We start from the raw sequence: 18,445 nt of genomic DNA on the forward strand, positions 1-18,445 counted from the left end.
AGGTCTGGTCTGGGGGATGTGGCAGAGGGATAAACTGCACTTGATGAGCTTTAGGGTCCTTCTCAACCCTTAGAGTCTAAGGGTCCAGGAGCCTGGAGCCTTAGATTCCATCATTTTCTGATTCTATTATCTCAACTCCCTAGAATCAAGCTCCCCTGGGCAGCTTCAGGCTAAGGGATCCTATTATTGGACTGACTCACTACCTAGCCAAACAATAAGGTATCCAAACTCTCTTACACCACACAGACCTCATGAGCAGTCAAACAGCAGCATTTTACCTTCTTGAGATGGTGGTTCTGTCTTCTCTAGAGCTGAGAGGAGGTTGATGCACAAGTAGTAGAGGAAACTGGAACACACTTGATTCAGGGCTGAGTGACTAAGAGGGAGAATCCAAAGAGAGAACAAGAGAGAAGATACTGCTACCCTGGCCGGGACAGCACTATCCCTACCATGTACTGGAGCACCACTGCTCTGTGCCAGAGCCCAGTGAGCTTCTAACCATGGCCCTGGGAGAGGTCTAGAGGTGGCTGCGACAAGTAAATATGGAACCTGCTGTCCCACGCTGTAACTTAGGCACTTAGCCCATACAGATATTGACTAAAAATTTGCTGAAAAGTAAATCAAGGAAGGCCACTAAGTTCCAATTTCATAAAACATACAAACAAAAAAGTGCTCCTTGGTCAGGAAAGGGCTGGGCAGTACTAGAAAGAGAGGAAGCTGTTGAATCCAAGACGGGTTCTCAAGGAGAAACACAAACAGGCGAAAGTGTGACTTGGCATCCAGATGGATCCCCTTGTTTTCCCCTGGATACTATGTGTTCTACTCAGACGCATGAAAGGGGAGTAGATACTACACTGCAGTCACCTTGTAGGCAGTAGACAGTAACAAATGGAACCTGCCAAGTACATGCAGAGGCAGTTAGCAAATAATAAATGCAAAGGTAAAGAAAGCTGCTCTAGAAACCTAAGAAGACAGACTGAGGCAGCAACCTTTCTACAGAGTCTTCTCTGGAATTGCTGGGCTGGCAGCAACCAGAGCATGACTCTTTCTTGGGGACACTGCATCCCTTACCCTCAAGGGGCCTTGGTTTTCCCATTTGTAAAATGAGGGTTTACATAAATGACCTCTAAAAACCCTTCCAGTTTTGATGTGATAGGTACCCATCCAATTATCACATGGAAGGAGAGCCCTTACCAGAACCAGATTAAATAAAAGTGGTAGAAGCAAGTACAGTTCATGCCACCAATGGCTGAGTAACTCTGACACTGTGTCAACAACTCGCACCCCCGCCACGGTCCTATGACTAAACCAGTCAGAAATTTCTACTTGTCTAGTAAAGGAGGATGCTGGCTCCTTGGCCATTAAGTTTGCCTGGGACCATACATACCTCAGGCCACTGCAGAACCTGGCCTTCAGTTCCAGAGTTAGTCGTATGAAGGATGAGGCAGCTTGGGGAAAGTGGGAGGAAAGCAGAGAATGATTTAAACCAAACCCATTACAGAGGTTTCCAAATCTGGGTGGTACCGAAGAGGACTAGTTTTGAAGTCACGCAGACCAGGGTTCAAATTTTGCTCCATCGCTATCTAGTATTGCAACTCTGGAGCACCTGTGTAACTTCTCTGACAATCAGCTTCGTATCTCACTGGTTGTCAAACTGAGACAAAAGCAGAATTTTAAACAAGGAGAATATCAAGAGCTCCCACTGCGCCACCTCCAGTGTTGGAAATAATCTGCATTCTTTCCTGGGGCTAAAGCATATAGCAAGGACTTAATCTCTCCAAGTTTCACAGCGACTTTCTGGGACAGCAGTTTAACCCATGACTCCCCCTGGGAGGGGGCGGCCAGCTTGACTGCTGGAAGGGCTCCTCCTGGCCCAGTCTCTCAGGGACCCAGCATTTCTCCACCCCCTACTCCAGGTCTCTCTGCCCAACACTTGGCTGCCAGTGTCTGCTTCCCTCTCCTCTCCTGAAAGTTGGTCCCCTGATCCTGTTCTATCTGGCTTCATGCTGCATAGATCTCCCCACACACAGCCTTTCTCTACAGCCCTTGCTCTCCACTACTGCCACCCAGAGATTTACACATCTCGGAATGATAATGATAAGAGGCAAGCATAACACAGATTAAGAATATATGCCCTAGCCCTGACTGGTATAGTTCAGTTGGCTGGACATCATCCTGCAGAGAGAAATGTTGCCGGCTCACTTCACAGCCAGGGCACATGCCTGGGTTGCAGGTTCGGTTCCCAGATGAGAGGCAACTACTTGATGTATTTTTCTCTCTCACACTGATGTTTCCTTTCTCCCCTCCCTTCCCTCTCCCTAAAAATAAATAAATAAAATATTTTAAAAAAGAATAAAAGAAAATAAGCTCTAAAGCCATCTTCCAAGTTTGAATACTGGTCATACAACTTCAAGTTATTCAACCTCTCTGAGCTTCAGCGTGCTCATCAGTAGAATGAGGATAACCACAGTACATGTTTCCTGTGTTCTCTGAGAATTAAAGTAATTAATGCATGTAAAGTACTTAAAACAGTGTCTCACACATAGTACGAATTTAATAAGTGTTAGTTATTAATGATTCCTACCTTTCTCCTCCCCTTTCCATTTTTGGCTATTCCCACTGCCCATTCTCACCATCACTACCACTTTCTAAGGAAGATAAAGGAGACTCTGCCTCTGATTCCTGGGCTTATTCTGCAGATTCAAGTACTTATCGGGTGAAAACTGGAGAAGTGGGAAAGGAAGGTTTACACTGTAGAGAAGAAAAGTAACTAATGAAAGACAAAATAAACAGATGCAAGACAGCTTGGAGAAGAATAAAGAAGTCAAGAGCTGCTTGGGTTCAATTTTAGGAAGACACTTCGGTGTTTAGATACAAAGCAGCCTTTACACTGCTACCGCTCCCCTAGAAGGCATCTGAAAGTATGTGGGGATGTTTTGCAGTTGTCAAAATGACTGGGGGGTCCTTCTGGCATTCAGTGCTTAGGTGTAAAAGATGCTAAACATCTTGTGAGGTCTGAGGGAACATAGAGTAGAAGGGTAATATAGAAAGAGGTGTGTTGTAGGCTTTGAACTAGAACTTCCTGGATACTTTCAGAGAATTATGAATACATTTGAGAACTGCTTTGAAAGACTTTGCTTTCTGGATGATATTCCCTTCCACTCAACACTGGGCAGAGTGGATTTTGATTCTAAACAAAGATGTAAATTTCCTATCCACAGTTCATGCTCTTTGAGTGTCTGAGCACCTGCCTAAGGTGCCTGCCTCCCTCCCAACTGCCACACTTGCTTGCTGCCTACCAAGTTTCTTGGAGAACTTCTCTTTCATGTGGGGAACGATGAAAAAGAGGCTGTGTAGAATTGAGAGGAAAGCTTCCATCAAGGGTGGGTGAGTAGCCTGCTCCAAGTGACTCTGCAAAGAACCAGTGGGGAAAGCACACTCCATCAGGAATGAGCCTCTGGAAAGAAAAATCATTAGCAAAACTGAAATAAAATCTAAAACTGTAGACTAAACCTTTACATTTGAAGGAAACCTAAAGTCACAAGCCTACATCCAAAGTTTATGATCTACCACTTAATAGTGCGTGTAAGATACTTTACTTCTCTGGGCCTCTGTATCAAAAAGAGTAAAAGAGGAGTAACAACTAGTCTCCCTCCCAGAAACAGATGAGATCTGATGTGTGAGAAGTACATTCTCAATGATAATGCAGAGTGACAGCTGTGTTCCTATTACTATAGCCATAGTAACAATAATAGAGTATACAAACTGCCTTCACATTTATTTTTCATGTGATCTGTGAACAAGGTCACAAGACAGCCTGATGTAGTAGTAGACAGAGCTCTGGATTTAGAGAAGAGAAACTTGGGTTCTAGCTCAAGCTCTGCACAAAGTCGCTATGTGCCCTTGGGTTATTCTCCACCCTACCTCCCCCGGGACCCCACCCCATCATTCTTCTCAGTGTCCGAATTCCCTGTCTGTAAAGAAGATCTGGGACCTCAGACACATGGTTCTTAAAGATATTGTTCCTTTGGTTTTTAACCAAGTTTTTTTTTTTAACTTAGAAAATAAACAATGTGTACAATACAGAGAAGTAGAAAGCAAAAATAACGATTCTATGATTTAGTTCTAGATCTTGCTCTAACACTTTAGAAATCTAGGAGGAAGGCAGAGCAGATGAAGACATCTACATGAATTGCCCAAGTGTTATTGCCTGCGTGTGTCAGTCAGGGCTGCACCCCTGGCTCCTGACAGTCACCAGCCTGCAGCCCCTGGCACACGGGCTCACATCCTCTTCAAGGAAAAGAGGCTGTCTGCTGTCAGAACCTGATGGTTCTGCTGCCTCCCTGCTGCCACCTACTGTTCCCAGTGTCCATCCCGACTAATAGGGTGTCTTCAAAGGCTCACAGGATGTCCAAACCTCAAACAGGACAGGACTCGCTCAGTGTCAGCTGGACAGTCAACAGCTCTAGACCAGATCTTCTTAACATCTCCATCTTAAGTCAGCTCAAACTGAAGCTCTTCCAGAGTGGGCATCTCTCATTTTACAGAACACATATATGTATTTCTTAATTATTCTGGGTCACAGACATTCACTGCTGCTCTTTACTATGCACAAGGATACATGGGTTCAAATCTCAGTACCGTCAGGCACTTGTCTTATAACCATAGGAAATGACAATATCATCTTTAAATTGGGAAAGTTATAGCATCCATCTCACAGGGTCATTAGGGTGATCAAATTAGGTAATGACTATAAATATTACCTACTTTTTCCCAACTGGCATCTGTTAGTGTTACAATGAAATACTATGCTTTGTTTTTAAAACCAAAGGAAGTGGCTGCAAGAACAACCCTGCTGAGAACCTCAGAAGGCCCAGTGGAGCAGTTACTGCCTTGCATCTCTAGGCCTGGCTCCCTCTCTCATTCTTCTCCTCCCCAAGCTTCATTCTGCCCATGGCTCAGGGGAACCCACCATCACCATGGGGATACAAAAGGAGTCACAGGCACTGAGAAGAAATTCTGAGAAGGCCTCCAAGGTGTCTTCCTTCTCGGCACTGGGAGCTGTGAATGGATTCTCCTGGGCCAAAGGGTCACTCTGGAATTCCACAGCCAACCTGAGAAATCAACGTGTGAGTACATCCACTACCTCCTGTGGAACATGAAGGTTAGAAGCGTCCTCCTAGAGCGATGCCTGAGCTCAGGATCCAGGGAAAGTATCTCTACCAGCAGATTGGGAGAAAATTCAAGAGGCCTCAATAAAGGAGGGCTAGCACATAGTGGATATAAAAAACACTAGACATGTGAACTAAATTAATCCAACAAGTATTCAGTGAACACCTACTGGGCTAGGTTATTCGGGAAGAGAAACAAAGCTGAATGAGACACAACCTTGCAACACAGTAAAGCAAACATCACCAGAGGGAATCTCTAGAATCCTCCTACTCTAGCTATATGTCCTCAGACCTCCACACACTGCCTCCACACTCACACATATCCCCAGCCAGAGTCCTCTCACTATGCAGCAAAGCATCAGAAATCAAGTGTTGTGTCTAGAGTTTTATCCTTTGTCTGATTCCTTTCTAAGCCCCACCCTCCTTACTACTATTCAGACCACAGAGGGCCCTCACCTGCAGGCATTTCTAAATCCCTCCAGAGTGCTCAGGAGAAACTTTCCCCTTCGAAGAACGGCTTTCTCCAAGTCTCTAGTGGAGGCATGACCCTGAAGTGAGGAGAGAAGAGAACTTGTTGATCAAATGCCACTCGGTGTCCCAGGCTGTGCGCTGAGGCCCTCGGATCTCTTCCTCTCACACTGGGGCCTGGGTTTCCCCACACCTAACATTTTCCAGGGGATCTTGGTTATATCCTCACACATCCAGCCATCTACCAGGTCCTTTAAAAAATGATAGAAGGGGGAACCTTAACCATCTGTTTCCCTATGAACCATAGGACTGGCTCTTCTTCTGTCATACGCAGAAAGCTGCCACAGGCTGGCGGCATTGGCCAAACTGGCTATAATGCCCACATTAGTTGCTTCAAAACACACAAAAATCTCTGCCCCATCAGGTGTGAAGAACTTAATTTCCAAAGTTAATCCTCAAAGGCTTAATCATTATTCACATTAATAGTACCTTTTCTGATATTTTAAGTCCATGGACATTTAAAAGTCCACAATTCCCCCTTCCTAGTGTGGCTCAGTGGATTGAGCACGGACCTGCAGACCTCACTGGCTCAATTCCTAGTCAGGGCACATGCCTGGGTTCTGTGCCAGGCTAGAGGCAACCAATCAATGTTTCTCTCCCTTTCTTTCTCCCTCCCGTACCCTCTCCCCCAAAATAAATAAATAAAATCTTTTTTTTAAAGCCAACAATTCAACATATTGCAGACTGGTCAGATTCTAGTAAATCCAGTCTCAAATAATTTTGTGAGAATATTTATCACACCTACTTGAATAATATAAAAGATAAAGCATGTAGTAGGTTTGGGTACAAATACTCTGGGATTTATGATCCAAAATCAGGTATTTGATAGTTTTGAACTTTAGAGAAAAGTTATTTAACCCTGTGGCTTCAGTTTCCTAATCTGTAAATATAAAAATAGCAATTATTAAGCCTCACAGCTCTGTAGTTGGGGGGGGGGATAACATATTGTAGGTATACGGGCATGAGAAAAAGTTATGAAGTGCATACAAAGGTAAGATAATTATCTTCTAAAAACACATTACAGCATGATATCCAGATTGCAGTGCACTAACCAGGGACCGCCTGCCCAGCAGGGTCCGGGAGAAATCGGCACACCGGTTCAGCATGACTTCAAGCAAGGCCCGCAGTTCCCTGTACTGCACGGGTGGAGCACTCTGATGGTCCTTCCTGCACCCAGAGAGACAAAGGCAGGCTTAGGGCAACATAAGGGTGCTGCAAGATATCCTCAGGTTCTCGGGCAATGGGGGCCAAAGGGGCTGACAGAGCACAGGTCCAGGATGTGCTGGGATAAAAATCCCTGCCCCGGCACTTGCCTAGCTGCGTGACTTTGTGTATATTCCTCATCCTCTCTAACCTTCAGTTTCCTCTTCTATTAACTGCAAGTTATTAGCACTCTCCTCATAGAATTATTGTGTAATAAAATCAAATCAGATCATGTATGCCAAGCACTTAGCAGCACACTTGATAGATAGTAAGTCCTTATAAATGACAGCTATGACTATTATTATTGCTACTAAGGTTTTCTCACTGAGAAGGGCCTGCTGGTGAAAGTACTATCTAGAACTGAAAGTGCATGAAGAGATATGTTAGGGCCTCCGTTCTCAAATTCATGATAAGCTCTTAGTGGAGAAGAGGGATCAGCCCTGGCTGGTGTAGCTCAGTGGATTGAGCATGGGCCTGCGAAGCAAAGGGTTGCTGGTACGATTCCCAGTCAGGGCACATGCCTTGGTTGCGGGCCAGGTCCCCAGGGGGGGACACATGAAAGGCAACCACACATTGATGTTTCCTTCCCACTCTTTCTCCCTTCCCCGCTCTCTAAAAAATAAAGAAAAAATATTTTTAAAAAAAAGAGGGATCAGATTTGTCCTCTGTCATCTTGCTGAGGAAAAACTGGACCAACAGGTAAATGTTATCAGGACCTAGATTTTATTTCAGCATAAGAAAGAATTTTCTATGGGTCACAACTCTGTAGAGGTAGAGGGGACTATCTAGGAAGAAGTGAGCTCCCTGTTCTTTGAGATTATAAGCAGAGACTGAGAACTACTTTTGGAGAGTCATTGTGAGTGTGGGGTAACTGTGAAAAGAAGCACTTAGGGTCCATTTGAACCTTCATATTCTATGGACTCAGGGAAGGCAAGGGTCATTGACTTCTAATCGTGAGCCCCAAGAAGCCAAGGACCACTTCCACCTTTTCACTCTACCTAAACAGAGCTAGACACATCGTAAATTGATGCTAAAAAAAAAAAAAAAGATGTTAAATGAATGAATTCCTACTTTGCAGGGTATAAGGTAACAGTAATGGTTTTCCAGGGATGCTATAATAAATTATCACCAACTGTGTGCTTAAAATAACAGAAATTTATTCTCCCATAGTTCTGGAGGATACAAGTTTTGAAATCAAGGGGTTAGTGCCCTCTAAAGGCTCTAGAAAGAATCCTGTCTTGCCCCAGCTTCTGGTGGTTACCAGCAGTCCTTGTCATTGGTTTGTAGCTGCAGCATTACAATTTCTGCCTCTACCTTCACGTGGCCATCTTCCCTGTGTGTGTCTGTCACCAGTCATTGGATTCAGGAGCCCACACTATATGACCTCATCTTAACTCATTTTAGAAGAATGCTATTCAACCCAGTGCAGTAGCTAAAAAGAAACCTATGTTAACCCTCATCATTTGACCTTTTTTGAACAGTGAGAGTAATCTGTTGAGGCTTCTAACAAGCAGTCTATAGTTAAGGCTTGATTTCCCCTTTCCTTCATTTCTGGAAGCTCTCAGCTTCTATCCTACACTGACTGTCAAACCCTGGTTCCACCATCTTTAAATTCTTTTCAGCAATTTTCACTCTTTTTTTCCTTGTTCTAGTTGTGCTTCCACCAAACCGCTCTACTTCAAGGGTCCTACCTCAGAAAACACCCTGGGAAATTAAAGTCAAAAGTAAAGTCGTCTAAGGATTAACAACCAGCCCCCTACCCATCACTCTCCACTTTTCTGATCCATCTGGCTTTTTGGTTCTTCATGTGCAACTCCCCTTCACACAACCTGCTGGCCACGCTGGCTACTATGCTCTCAGTAACCCCTTAGCTTTCCCGCAGACACGTTCTGGCTAACCCTGGTCCTTCCACAAATCTTACCTTTCTCATCCTTCATAGCTCAGCTCAAATACCATCCCTTGTCTGAAAGGTGCCACGGGTCCCCTAACAATGACCTTCTGGGAGACTCCCAGCTCTGCGGGAGGCACCTCTGATTGAAACTGCTCCTGCTCTATGGCTTCATTACTCTCCCTGTTGGCTTACTCATCCCACCCTCACTGGGGTTTGTGCTCCAAATTTAGAGATTCAAATCTAGGAAAGGACTTGGAAAAATATAAAAAACAAACTATTAAAAAAAACAAATCTAGCCCTGGCTGGTGTAGCTCAGTGGATTGAGCGCAAGCCTGCGAACCAAAAGACCGTGGTTTGATTCCCAGTCAGGGCATATGCCTGGGTTGCAAGTCAGTTCCTAGCAGGGGCCAGTTCCCAGCAGGGGACACACAAGAGGCAACCATACATTGATATTTCTCTCCCTCTCTCCTTCCCTTCCCTTCTAAAGATAAATAAATAAATAATTTTTTTAAATCTAGGAAAGGACAAAAGGGCAAAAGAGACCGATGGAAGTCATTGTAATATAAATGCTATTTTTTGTGTTAATTTTTAGAATCTAGAGTACACTTCAATTTTCTATCTGTTTTGGTTGTGTTTTTGTTTCTAAATCTTTGTTGTCTTTAAATTTGGTTGTGCGAGGAGGTACAGTGTTTCCACCTACATGTCCATCTTGGCCAGAAGTCCCCTTATTTTTTCATTAAATTATTTTTTGTTATTCAATTACAGTTGTCCCAATTTTCCCCCCTTTGCCCTTCTCCACCCATCCCACCCCCTGCTCCCAGAGACAATCCTCACACTGTTGTCCATGTCCATGGGTCATTCATACATGTTCTTTGTCTAGTCCCTTCCCCTTATTCTCACCATTATCCCCCTCCCCCTTTCCTCTGGTCACTTGCAGTCTGTTGCATGTTTCCATGTCTGTGGTCCTATTTTGTTGATTAGTTTATTTTATTCATTAGAGTCCTCTTATAGGTGATTTTTAATATAATACTTTGTGAGATTTTTAAAAGTGAAAACATGGAGCCCTGGCTGGTGTAGCTCAGTGGATTGAGCATGAGCCTGTGAAACAAAGGATCGCAGGTTCGATTCCCAGTCGGGGCACATGCCTGAGTTGTGACCCAGGTTCCCAGTAGGAGGCATGCAAGAGGCAACCACTCATTGATGTTTCTCTCCCTTTCTCCTTCCCTTCCCCATTCTCTAAGAATAAATAAAGTCTTTTAAAAAATTTCAAAGTGAAAACATGGAAGCAAAATAATTTACTATATAAATAAATACTGCTTTCCTCCATTTTTTTCAAGATATCAAAGTCCATTGATATGAATAATAGGCAATCTTTTTTTTGTCTTGGCAACATTGTGTCAGATATCACAGAATTCTCAGCTGCAGCAGTGTCCCAGCCAGTGAGTTCTTCTCATTTACTGGCCAAAACTGTCCAGAAAGATGGAAAAAATGTCCCATCTTGACCCTAGGTTCTCTTAGTGTCACCATCCATTTCAATACCCTTTATTCTATACTGACTACCTATTAGTAGCAAGGCAAATATATAGCAGGAAAAAACTCACATCACCCTTGACCTCTTAAAGATTATGTTATAGAGGCTGGGGGGGGGAGGACAAAAAAACTGAGTAAACAAGAACTACCAAGTGTTTGGTAGGTGCTATAACAGCCTAACTAGTTAGTTAGGGAAGGATGCTCTGAATGAACTTGAATGATAGAAATAAGTCAATCATGCAAAGATTTAAAGAAAGAGTATTTTAGGCAGAAGGAACAATTAGTAGAAAGGAAGTAGGAGGGAAGTCTAGAATAAAACAAAAGACTGAGATTTTTTAAAAAAAACTACTGGTACATCCATGAAGTAAATGCAGAATAAAAGTGCTATTTAAAACATTCAGAGAACTGAAAAGAACTCTTCCAAATTAAAAATATGAAAGCAGGGACTTCCGCCAAGATGGAGGCATAGGTGGATGTGCCGTGCCTTCTCACACAACCAAGATTAGAGAAAACTAAATATTAGCAATAGAAAACACAGTCAGAACACGGAAAATTGAACTTTTCGGAAGTCCGTTAACAACAAATTCTTCAGCCTGACCGGTAAGGGGCGAAACCAGCGGCTGGCGGAGCAGGGTTGCACAGGAGGACTCGGCTAGACACACTCAGGCCCACGGAATCCAGGCGCAGGGTCAGACCTAGTGAGCGACCCAGCGAGCAACCAGGCGAGCGACCGAGGGGGAGACAGCCGGGCCCGGGGCTGCGTGTTGACTGAGGTCGCGCATTTGTGCAAGGGTGGACAGGCGAGGGAGTGGGCGGTTGGACCGGGCCAGCAGGTCCCCATGGCAAGCGGCAGTGGAGGGCACCGCCATTTCCCTGCTCTGACCCCACCTCCACATACAGCGTCATAACTCAGCGACTCTGAGTGGCCCGGCCCAGGGGAACCACCTAAGGCACTGCTCCTCAGCACCCAGCTGTGAGAAGCGGCAGAGGGGGCCGCCATTTCCCTGCTCTGACCACACCCCCACATACAGCGTCACAACCCAGCGACCTGGGAATCCAAGGCGCCGCTTCTCACATTTAAAGGGCCAGAACAGACCAAGAATGGCGCAGGAGGATCTCAGAGCCCCAGAGCCAATAAATCTAAGCGATGAAGAAATAGCAAAACTCTCAGACGCACAGTTTAAAACACTGGTGATCAGGATCCTCACAGAACTGGTTGATTATACCGACAAATTAGACAAATATATGAAGGCGAAACTAATTGAAATGAATGGAATTGCACAGGACACCAATAGCAATGAAAAGGAAACTGGGACTCAAATCAATGGAGTGGACCAGAAGAAAGCAAATAATGGCCAAACAGAAAAGAGTCAAGAAGCAAGAATTCAAAGAAATGAGGAGAGTCTTAGGAACCTCCAGGACATCTTTAAATGCTCCAACATCCGAATTATAGGGGTACCAGAAGGGGAAAGGCACAGCCACCAGTGGAAAACTTATTTGAACAAATAATAAAGGAGAATTTCCCCAATCTGGCAAAGGAAATAGACTTCCAGGAAATCCAGGAAGCTCAGAGAGTACCAAAGACATTGGACCCAAGAAGGAACACACCAAGGCACATCGTAATCACATTAGCCAAGATTAAAATGAAGGAGAGAATCCTAGAAGCAGCAAGAGCTAAGGGGACAGTCACCTACAAAGGAGTCCCCATCAGACTGTCAGCGGATTTCTCAAAAGAGACCTTACAGGCAAGAAGGGGCTGGAAAGAGGTATTCCAAGTCATGAAATCTAAAGACCTACAACCAAGATTGCTCTATCCAGCAAAACTTTCATTTAAAATGGAAGGACAGATAAGGTGCTTCTCAGATAAGAGCAAATTCAAGGAGTTCATCATCACCAAGCCCTTATTATATGAAATGTTAAAGGGACTTATCTAAGAAAAAGAAGTTAAAGAAACATGAACAGTGAAAGGACAACAAACTCACAGTTATTAACAACCACACCTAAAATGAAAGCAAACTAAAAGGACAGCCAGATCAGGAGTGGAAACATAGAAATGAAGATCTCAAGGAGGGTTAGCAACAGGGGAGTGGGAGGAGGAGAAGCGGGGAGAAGGTACAGAAAATAAGTAGCATAGACAGTAGATAGAAAATAGATGGGGGGGGGCAAGAATAGCATGGGAAATATAGAATCTAAAGGACTTGAGACACATGGTCATAAACTAAAGGGGGGGTGATGGTGGGGATGGGGGGTAGGGTGGAGGGGAATAAAGGGGGAATAGAACAACTGTAACAGCATAATCAATAAAAAATTTTAAAAAAATAAAAAAAATTTAAAAAAAATAAAAATATGAAAGCAGAATACTCAGTTTTCCTGGACCTCTCCCACATATACAGGAGGTATGCATGTTTCTAAACTTTGTTTTTCTTTTGCTAATCTGTTTCGTCAAGTGATTAGATCAGCCATAAAAACCCTGAAAAGTAGAGTAAAATTTTTCTTCTAACAGCTTTGGCCAATAAGCCAGAAGAACTCACTAGCTGGGATACTACTAGCCACTGGGAACCACTGCGGCTGAGAATTCTGTGGTGTCTAACAAAATGTTTCCAAGAGGCAAAAAGCTTGCCTATTACTCATATCAGTGGACTTAGATGGAAAGAGATAGGTGCATCTCTGGAATTAATCATTACTATGTTCAAAGGGTTTGGAGAACATTGATTGAGGAAGCATTTTCTTGACTAATGAAAAACAGTGCAGTTATTCTCATCTACCCCTGCTAGAAGGTTATGCAGTGTATTATGTAGCATGCAGTGTATTATAAAGTGTATAATAAAAATTTTTAAATAAAAATTTAAAAAATATGAAAGCAGAAATAAAACACTCAATAGAAGAATTGAAACACAAAGTCAAGAAAATCTCCCAGAAACTAGTGCATAATGACAAAAAGATGAAAAGCTATCACAAAACAGAGAACATTAGATGACCCATCCAGGCCATCCAACATCTGAGTGGCAGTTCCAAAAAGAGAGAACAATAGAGTAAAAGGAAGAAAAAAAATCAAGAAAATTTCCCTGACAAGTAGCCCCTGGCAGGGTCTTGACCTGGCCCTCAGGTACACACAGAGGTGGGAAGCTCACCCTGCCTGGGCCTCTCACCTCAGAAAGGCAGAAGTGGCCTTCACTGCCTCAGTGGCCACCTCCAGCACAGGGCTGCTCACTGCCTCTTGGAGGGCACGGCCCGCATCTCGGCACATGGCTGAGCTTGTGAACAGTTTGATCTCCTCTGGCTGCCTGAGAAACAGTAAATGAACAACAAGTTAATGAACTATCACTCACCCCACCAGGAGTCAGCACTGCACTTCTTTCCTTCTCCAGTCTGGCCCTGACAGGCCTGATGCTCCACTGCTTTGCTCACCGAGTCAGGATCTCAGCAAAGAGCAGCACGCCCTGCTTGTGCAGCTCTGTGTTGTTCATCCTCAGGCTTCCCTGTAGGCTCCTCACCACCGACTCGATCCCTACCTCAAAATAACATGGCAGACACAGGGATCAGTGCTTAGCAGTTCCTTTACTGCCTGTCTGGGAGAGGTGGGAGGCTCTGCACAGCACATATTTGCTAGCAGCCCCTTGTGGAGGGGCCCTGACAAGGTTGGGCTGATGGCACAAGACCATGAGGTCTTGAGGGCAGGCCCCTATCAGACTTATCCGTCTTCCCAAAACCCAGTACAAACCAAAGCACAGGCCCCAGCACTCGAAGTATTTAGTGAATACCTACTGACTGAGCTGCACTTTCTCCACCAGACATTCCTATTCCTCCTGGAATAATCACATTGGACTCCACCTCTCCAGGAAGCCTTCCCTGATCCACTAGGGCAGAGCTGTGGGCCTTCCTCGAGCTCCTGCACCTCCTGTTCTTTCCTCTAGCACAGCCCTAATCAGCTCGTTTATATTTCTCTCCCTTTCCAGAGGGCAGGGACCACGTTATATGTATCTCTAAATATCCAGGTCTTAGCCTGGTGCCTGACACAGAATAAAAATGAATGACTGAATGTGCTCAGACAAAAAATCCATAAGTGATACAAAAAGTCCCTGACAAGTGCTTCCTTACTTCACCAGGAAGGAAGAGAAGGGACATTTTCAAGAAATTTTAAAAGGATGAATCAGCAAAACTTAGAGACTAACTAAGATGGACAGATACCTGGAGCACACAGGAAAGGACTGAATCCAAGGTTGACTAAAGTTCTTAAGGTGCAATAGGATTTATTTAGTAGCTAACAGGAGTGTCCCTCTCTTGAGATGTATAGATACACATCCACTTCTGCTAATCAGTGAAAAGCAGAACTGTTTCCATGTGGATGGATCTGGTCACGAGTTTGGCTTGATGGAAATGATCAGAACCAGCATGCCCCTCCAAATGCAGGTTAACCCTTCATCACTGCTGTGGCTACCCAACTTCAAAGTGCTATCCACCCAACCCAGAGCCAATACAGGACCTCACTACCAACCATACACCGTGTGGCACTTGGAAAACAAGAGTGGTTCCTCTGCCAGAAGCATCAGGCAGTTGTAGCTGGACCAGATAAGCACTTCACTGGAAGAGGAAAGATGCTCAAAGAGGAACTCTGGCCGAGGAGAGGGAAAGAAAACAATAAACAACAGCTATGTAATCATGATCCCTTAAACTAATGGGGTCTTGGATTTTTTATTCAGCATCTCACACCTGTTACTTCATCTCTTCACACACCCTCTCCATGAGACATGATCATTAATTCACAGGCAAACCTGAAAAATGCCCTCAGGGTTATGGTCTAACCTCACTTGTTAACAGATGGAGAAACCGAGACCCAGAGAGAGGTATTATTAGTGGTAGAGGTGGAGCTAGAACTGAGATCCCCTAATTCTCAGGATGGGCACGCAGCATGATGCAGAGAAAAGTCGTTAAAACCAGAGAGGCTTGATTTTACTAGCCTTGTCGAATTAAAGCAGCTATTTCCCTTCTTTGACCCTCAGTTTCTTTTTTTTTTTAATTGATTTTTAAAAATTTTATTTAGTTATTTTTCAAGTACAGTTTTTTTGTCTATTTCTCCCATCCCAGCCTCCCCCACCCCTTGCTCCCCACCTCCCTCCCATTTCCACCCCCCTTAGTTCTCGTCCCTGTGTCCTTCCTATTTGTTCCTCCAAATCCCTCCCCCTTTTTCCCCTTAACTTCCCTTCCCTCTCCCCTCTGGTCACTGTCCCCTTGTTCTCTATTTCAGTGTCTTTGGGGTTGTTTTTTTTCTGCTTGCTTGTTTGTTTTGTTATTTAGCTTCCTGTTAAAGGTGAGATCATATGGTAGTTGTCTTTCAACACCTGGCCTGTTTCACGACCCTCAGTTTCTTTATCCATAAAATAGAAAAGATAGGAACCTAAATGTGGCAACATTTACAAGGCACCTTAGGGAATATTTCCTGGCTCATAACATGCCCTTGAGAAATATTAATTCCCTTTGTCTCCCTGGTCCGTGGGTCTTTCCACCACCTCACACTAGGTGTTTATTCCTAGATGATTAAACAAATGACAAAGATCAGTAACAAATTTCTCAAGGTCATATAAGCTAGAGAATTCAGACATCATGAGGCCTACTTTCCAGATTCTGACATGTACAACTGAACCTGCCAGTATGCATTAACACATCTCTCCAGTATGCATTATCACAGAACCCCAGCAAGGCTGATGCTACTGCTGTGACTCAAGGGTCTCCAGTCAGAACTCCAGGGTCCTTGGAGGAGAAGGTTAGAAGGGGCCCCCTACCTGGGATGTCAGCATGAATGAAGGCTGGGGCATGTTTCGCTGGGGAGTGGACCAGCACTGCAGTTATACAGTGGGCACTGGCCACCTGCAGAATCTCATCTCTGGACAGGAGGAGCTGGAGAAACAGGAAGCGGAAAGTGCAGCAGTCACCCCACTGACAGGACTAGAGGGAAGCAGCCTGGGTGCCTGGGGGCAGGAGCCTAATTGTTCCCTAACCCCTCCTGCTCTACCAGTTGCCAGCCACGAGGATGGGGCTCAGGGAGGGCAGTTATGGGTTATGGAAAGGAGTCTATGAACAGCAGCAGGTGAGAATTAGAACAAAAGAACACAATGGTATTCAAGACCATCTCAAAGCCTCCCCTCTCCTTCCCCCACTTCCCCTCTAAAGATAAATAAATAATAAAATATTTTAAAAAAAAAAAAAGACCATTCAAACCATCACCAAGAAGGGCTCAGGCCTTCACTGACACAAGTCCTTTCACAGCCCTCACCTGGATTTGGTGTTTGCAACAAGCCTGGGACATAACAAGGGAAGCTTCTACTATGGGCCTCACTTGACAGAGTGTGTAGAAAAGAGTTAACATGGAGGCCTGAGACTGTTACCTCACAAACGCCTGCCTGCAAGAATGACCACTGGCTGGGTTTGGGAAGCTGAATTTTGGGATGGTTCCCATCATTCCCAGAATTCATAAAAGTGGCTCACTATGACTAAACAGTTTGTACAAACAATATCGTTTGTCCTGAACACTGGCTTTCTTTCTGGAATCTGGAATTTTGGTATGCGTGAGGCAGAGTGCCCACCTGACCAGCCAGCTCCCAGTGAAATCCCTCAGCACTAAGACTCTCATGAGCTACCCTACCAGGCAACATTTCACAGGTGTCCCAGTCTATTGCTGGAGGAATAAAACACATCCTGTATCCACTGGATAGCACTCTCCGGAGATGTGCCTGGTTTCCGCCCCTCCCCCCATACTTCACCCCATACACTTTTCCCTTTGCTAATTTTGCTTTGTATTCTTTTTTCATCTTTATTTATTGATTTTAGAGAAAGGGGAAAGAGAGAGAGACATTAATTTGTTGTTTCTCTTATTTATGCATTCATCCATTGGTTGATTCTTGTGTGTGTCCTGACAGGGGATCGAACCCACAACCTTGGTGTATAGGGATGACGCTCTGACCAACTGGGCTTTCTAGCCAGGGCACTTTGTATTCTTTCACTTACTAAATCATAGCTGTGAGTGTGACTCTACACTAAGTCCTGGGAGTCCTCCTAACAAATCATTGAACCTGGGGGGTAGTCCTGAGGACCCTCAACATTGAAGTTAAGTTACTTACTCCAGGCCTCACTTTGCTAGTAAGTGGCAAAGCTAAGGAAGAAACTCAGACAAGCCATGTTGAAATCTAGTTTTCCCACAACTGAGATGTCGCCCACATCAAAATTTTATATGAGGTTATTCTTCTACTCAGAACATTTCAGTGAATTTCCATTGTATAATATCCAAACCCCTACTGGACACCACAGCTTTGAAGAGATCCTATAACACAGATTTTAGGTGCAGTAGAAACTGCCTTCTGGGGGGAAGTAATGAGTAAAACATATATAACAGGACGAAGGTTTTAGAGCTTGAAAAGAAAAGGACTAAGCCGCACTCACAGCCAGTGGAGAGGCACCTGAGGACTGCGTGCTTAAACCCATCCCAGTCATGTGAGACTTAAAAACAGACACATAAAAAGCCTTTCTGTTAGCATGCAGAGGAGTTTCTACATATTAAACACCATTACAAAAAAGGTGTTTAACCATTAAACAATGATTCTTGATTTAAAATGTACAGTCCGTATAAGTTGTATTAAGAAAAAACACTCTAACCCTACATGTTCATCATAAACAAAATTAATTATAAAAATCTTTTAAAAAATCCTCACCCTAGGATATGTTTTTTTAATTAATTTTAGAGAGAGGAAAGGAGAAAAAGAGAAACATTGATCAGTTGCCCCCAGTATGTGCTCCAATCGAGGATCTAACTCATTACCTAGGTATGTGATCTGATCAGGGCTCAAACCCAGAACCTTTTGGTGTACAGGATGCCGTTCCAACCAACTGAGCCACCTGGCCAGGGCTAAAAATCTATCATTAAAAAATCCTAATAACTTACCATGACCTAGCAGGACTTGCATGACGTCCCCTGCTTGATCTTTAGCCTCGTCTTGGGCCACTTCACCTCCCATCCATCCCACCCCACTGGCCTCCATCTGTTTCTGGATCACATCAAGCATTTCCCTTCCTCTGGCTTTTACTTGCTGTTCCCTCCACCTGAAAGGCTTTTCTGCCCACTCTTCTTATC

The 18,445-nt window shown here is 44.2% G+C and overlaps 1 protein-coding gene across 1 annotated transcript in view; it reads right to left on the reverse strand.

The window, feature by feature from the left end:
* Positions 1-18,445, reverse strand: part of MEI1 (meiotic double-stranded break formation protein 1) — a 68,470-nt gene that overhangs the window by 37,755 nt on the left and 12,270 nt on the right. The window contains exons 8-17 of the mRNA XM_053662195.1: positions 16,104-16,218; positions 14,819-14,935; positions 13,732-13,831; positions 13,473-13,607; positions 6,752-6,866; positions 5,628-5,719; positions 4,973-5,114; positions 3,300-3,411; positions 1,388-1,448; positions 279-376 (exon numbers count right to left, since the gene is read on the reverse strand). Coding sequence (XP_053518170.1) covers positions 279-376; positions 1,388-1,448; positions 3,300-3,411; positions 4,973-5,114; positions 5,628-5,719; positions 6,752-6,866; positions 13,473-13,607; positions 13,732-13,831; positions 14,819-14,935; positions 16,104-16,218 — 1,087 coding nt within the window. The remainder of the gene's footprint in view (positions 1-278; positions 377-1,387; positions 1,449-3,299; positions 3,412-4,972; positions 5,115-5,627; positions 5,720-6,751; positions 6,867-13,472; positions 13,608-13,731; positions 13,832-14,818; positions 14,936-16,103; positions 16,219-18,445) is intronic.

Source organism: Artibeus jamaicensis, unplaced genomic scaffold (genome assembly GCF_021234435.1).
Source record: "Artibeus jamaicensis isolate MK-2021 breed Jamaican fruit bat unplaced genomic scaffold, CSHL_Jam_final contig_233, whole genome shotgun sequence".
Lineage (NCBI taxonomy): Eukaryota > Metazoa > Chordata > Mammalia > Chiroptera > Phyllostomidae > Artibeus > Artibeus jamaicensis.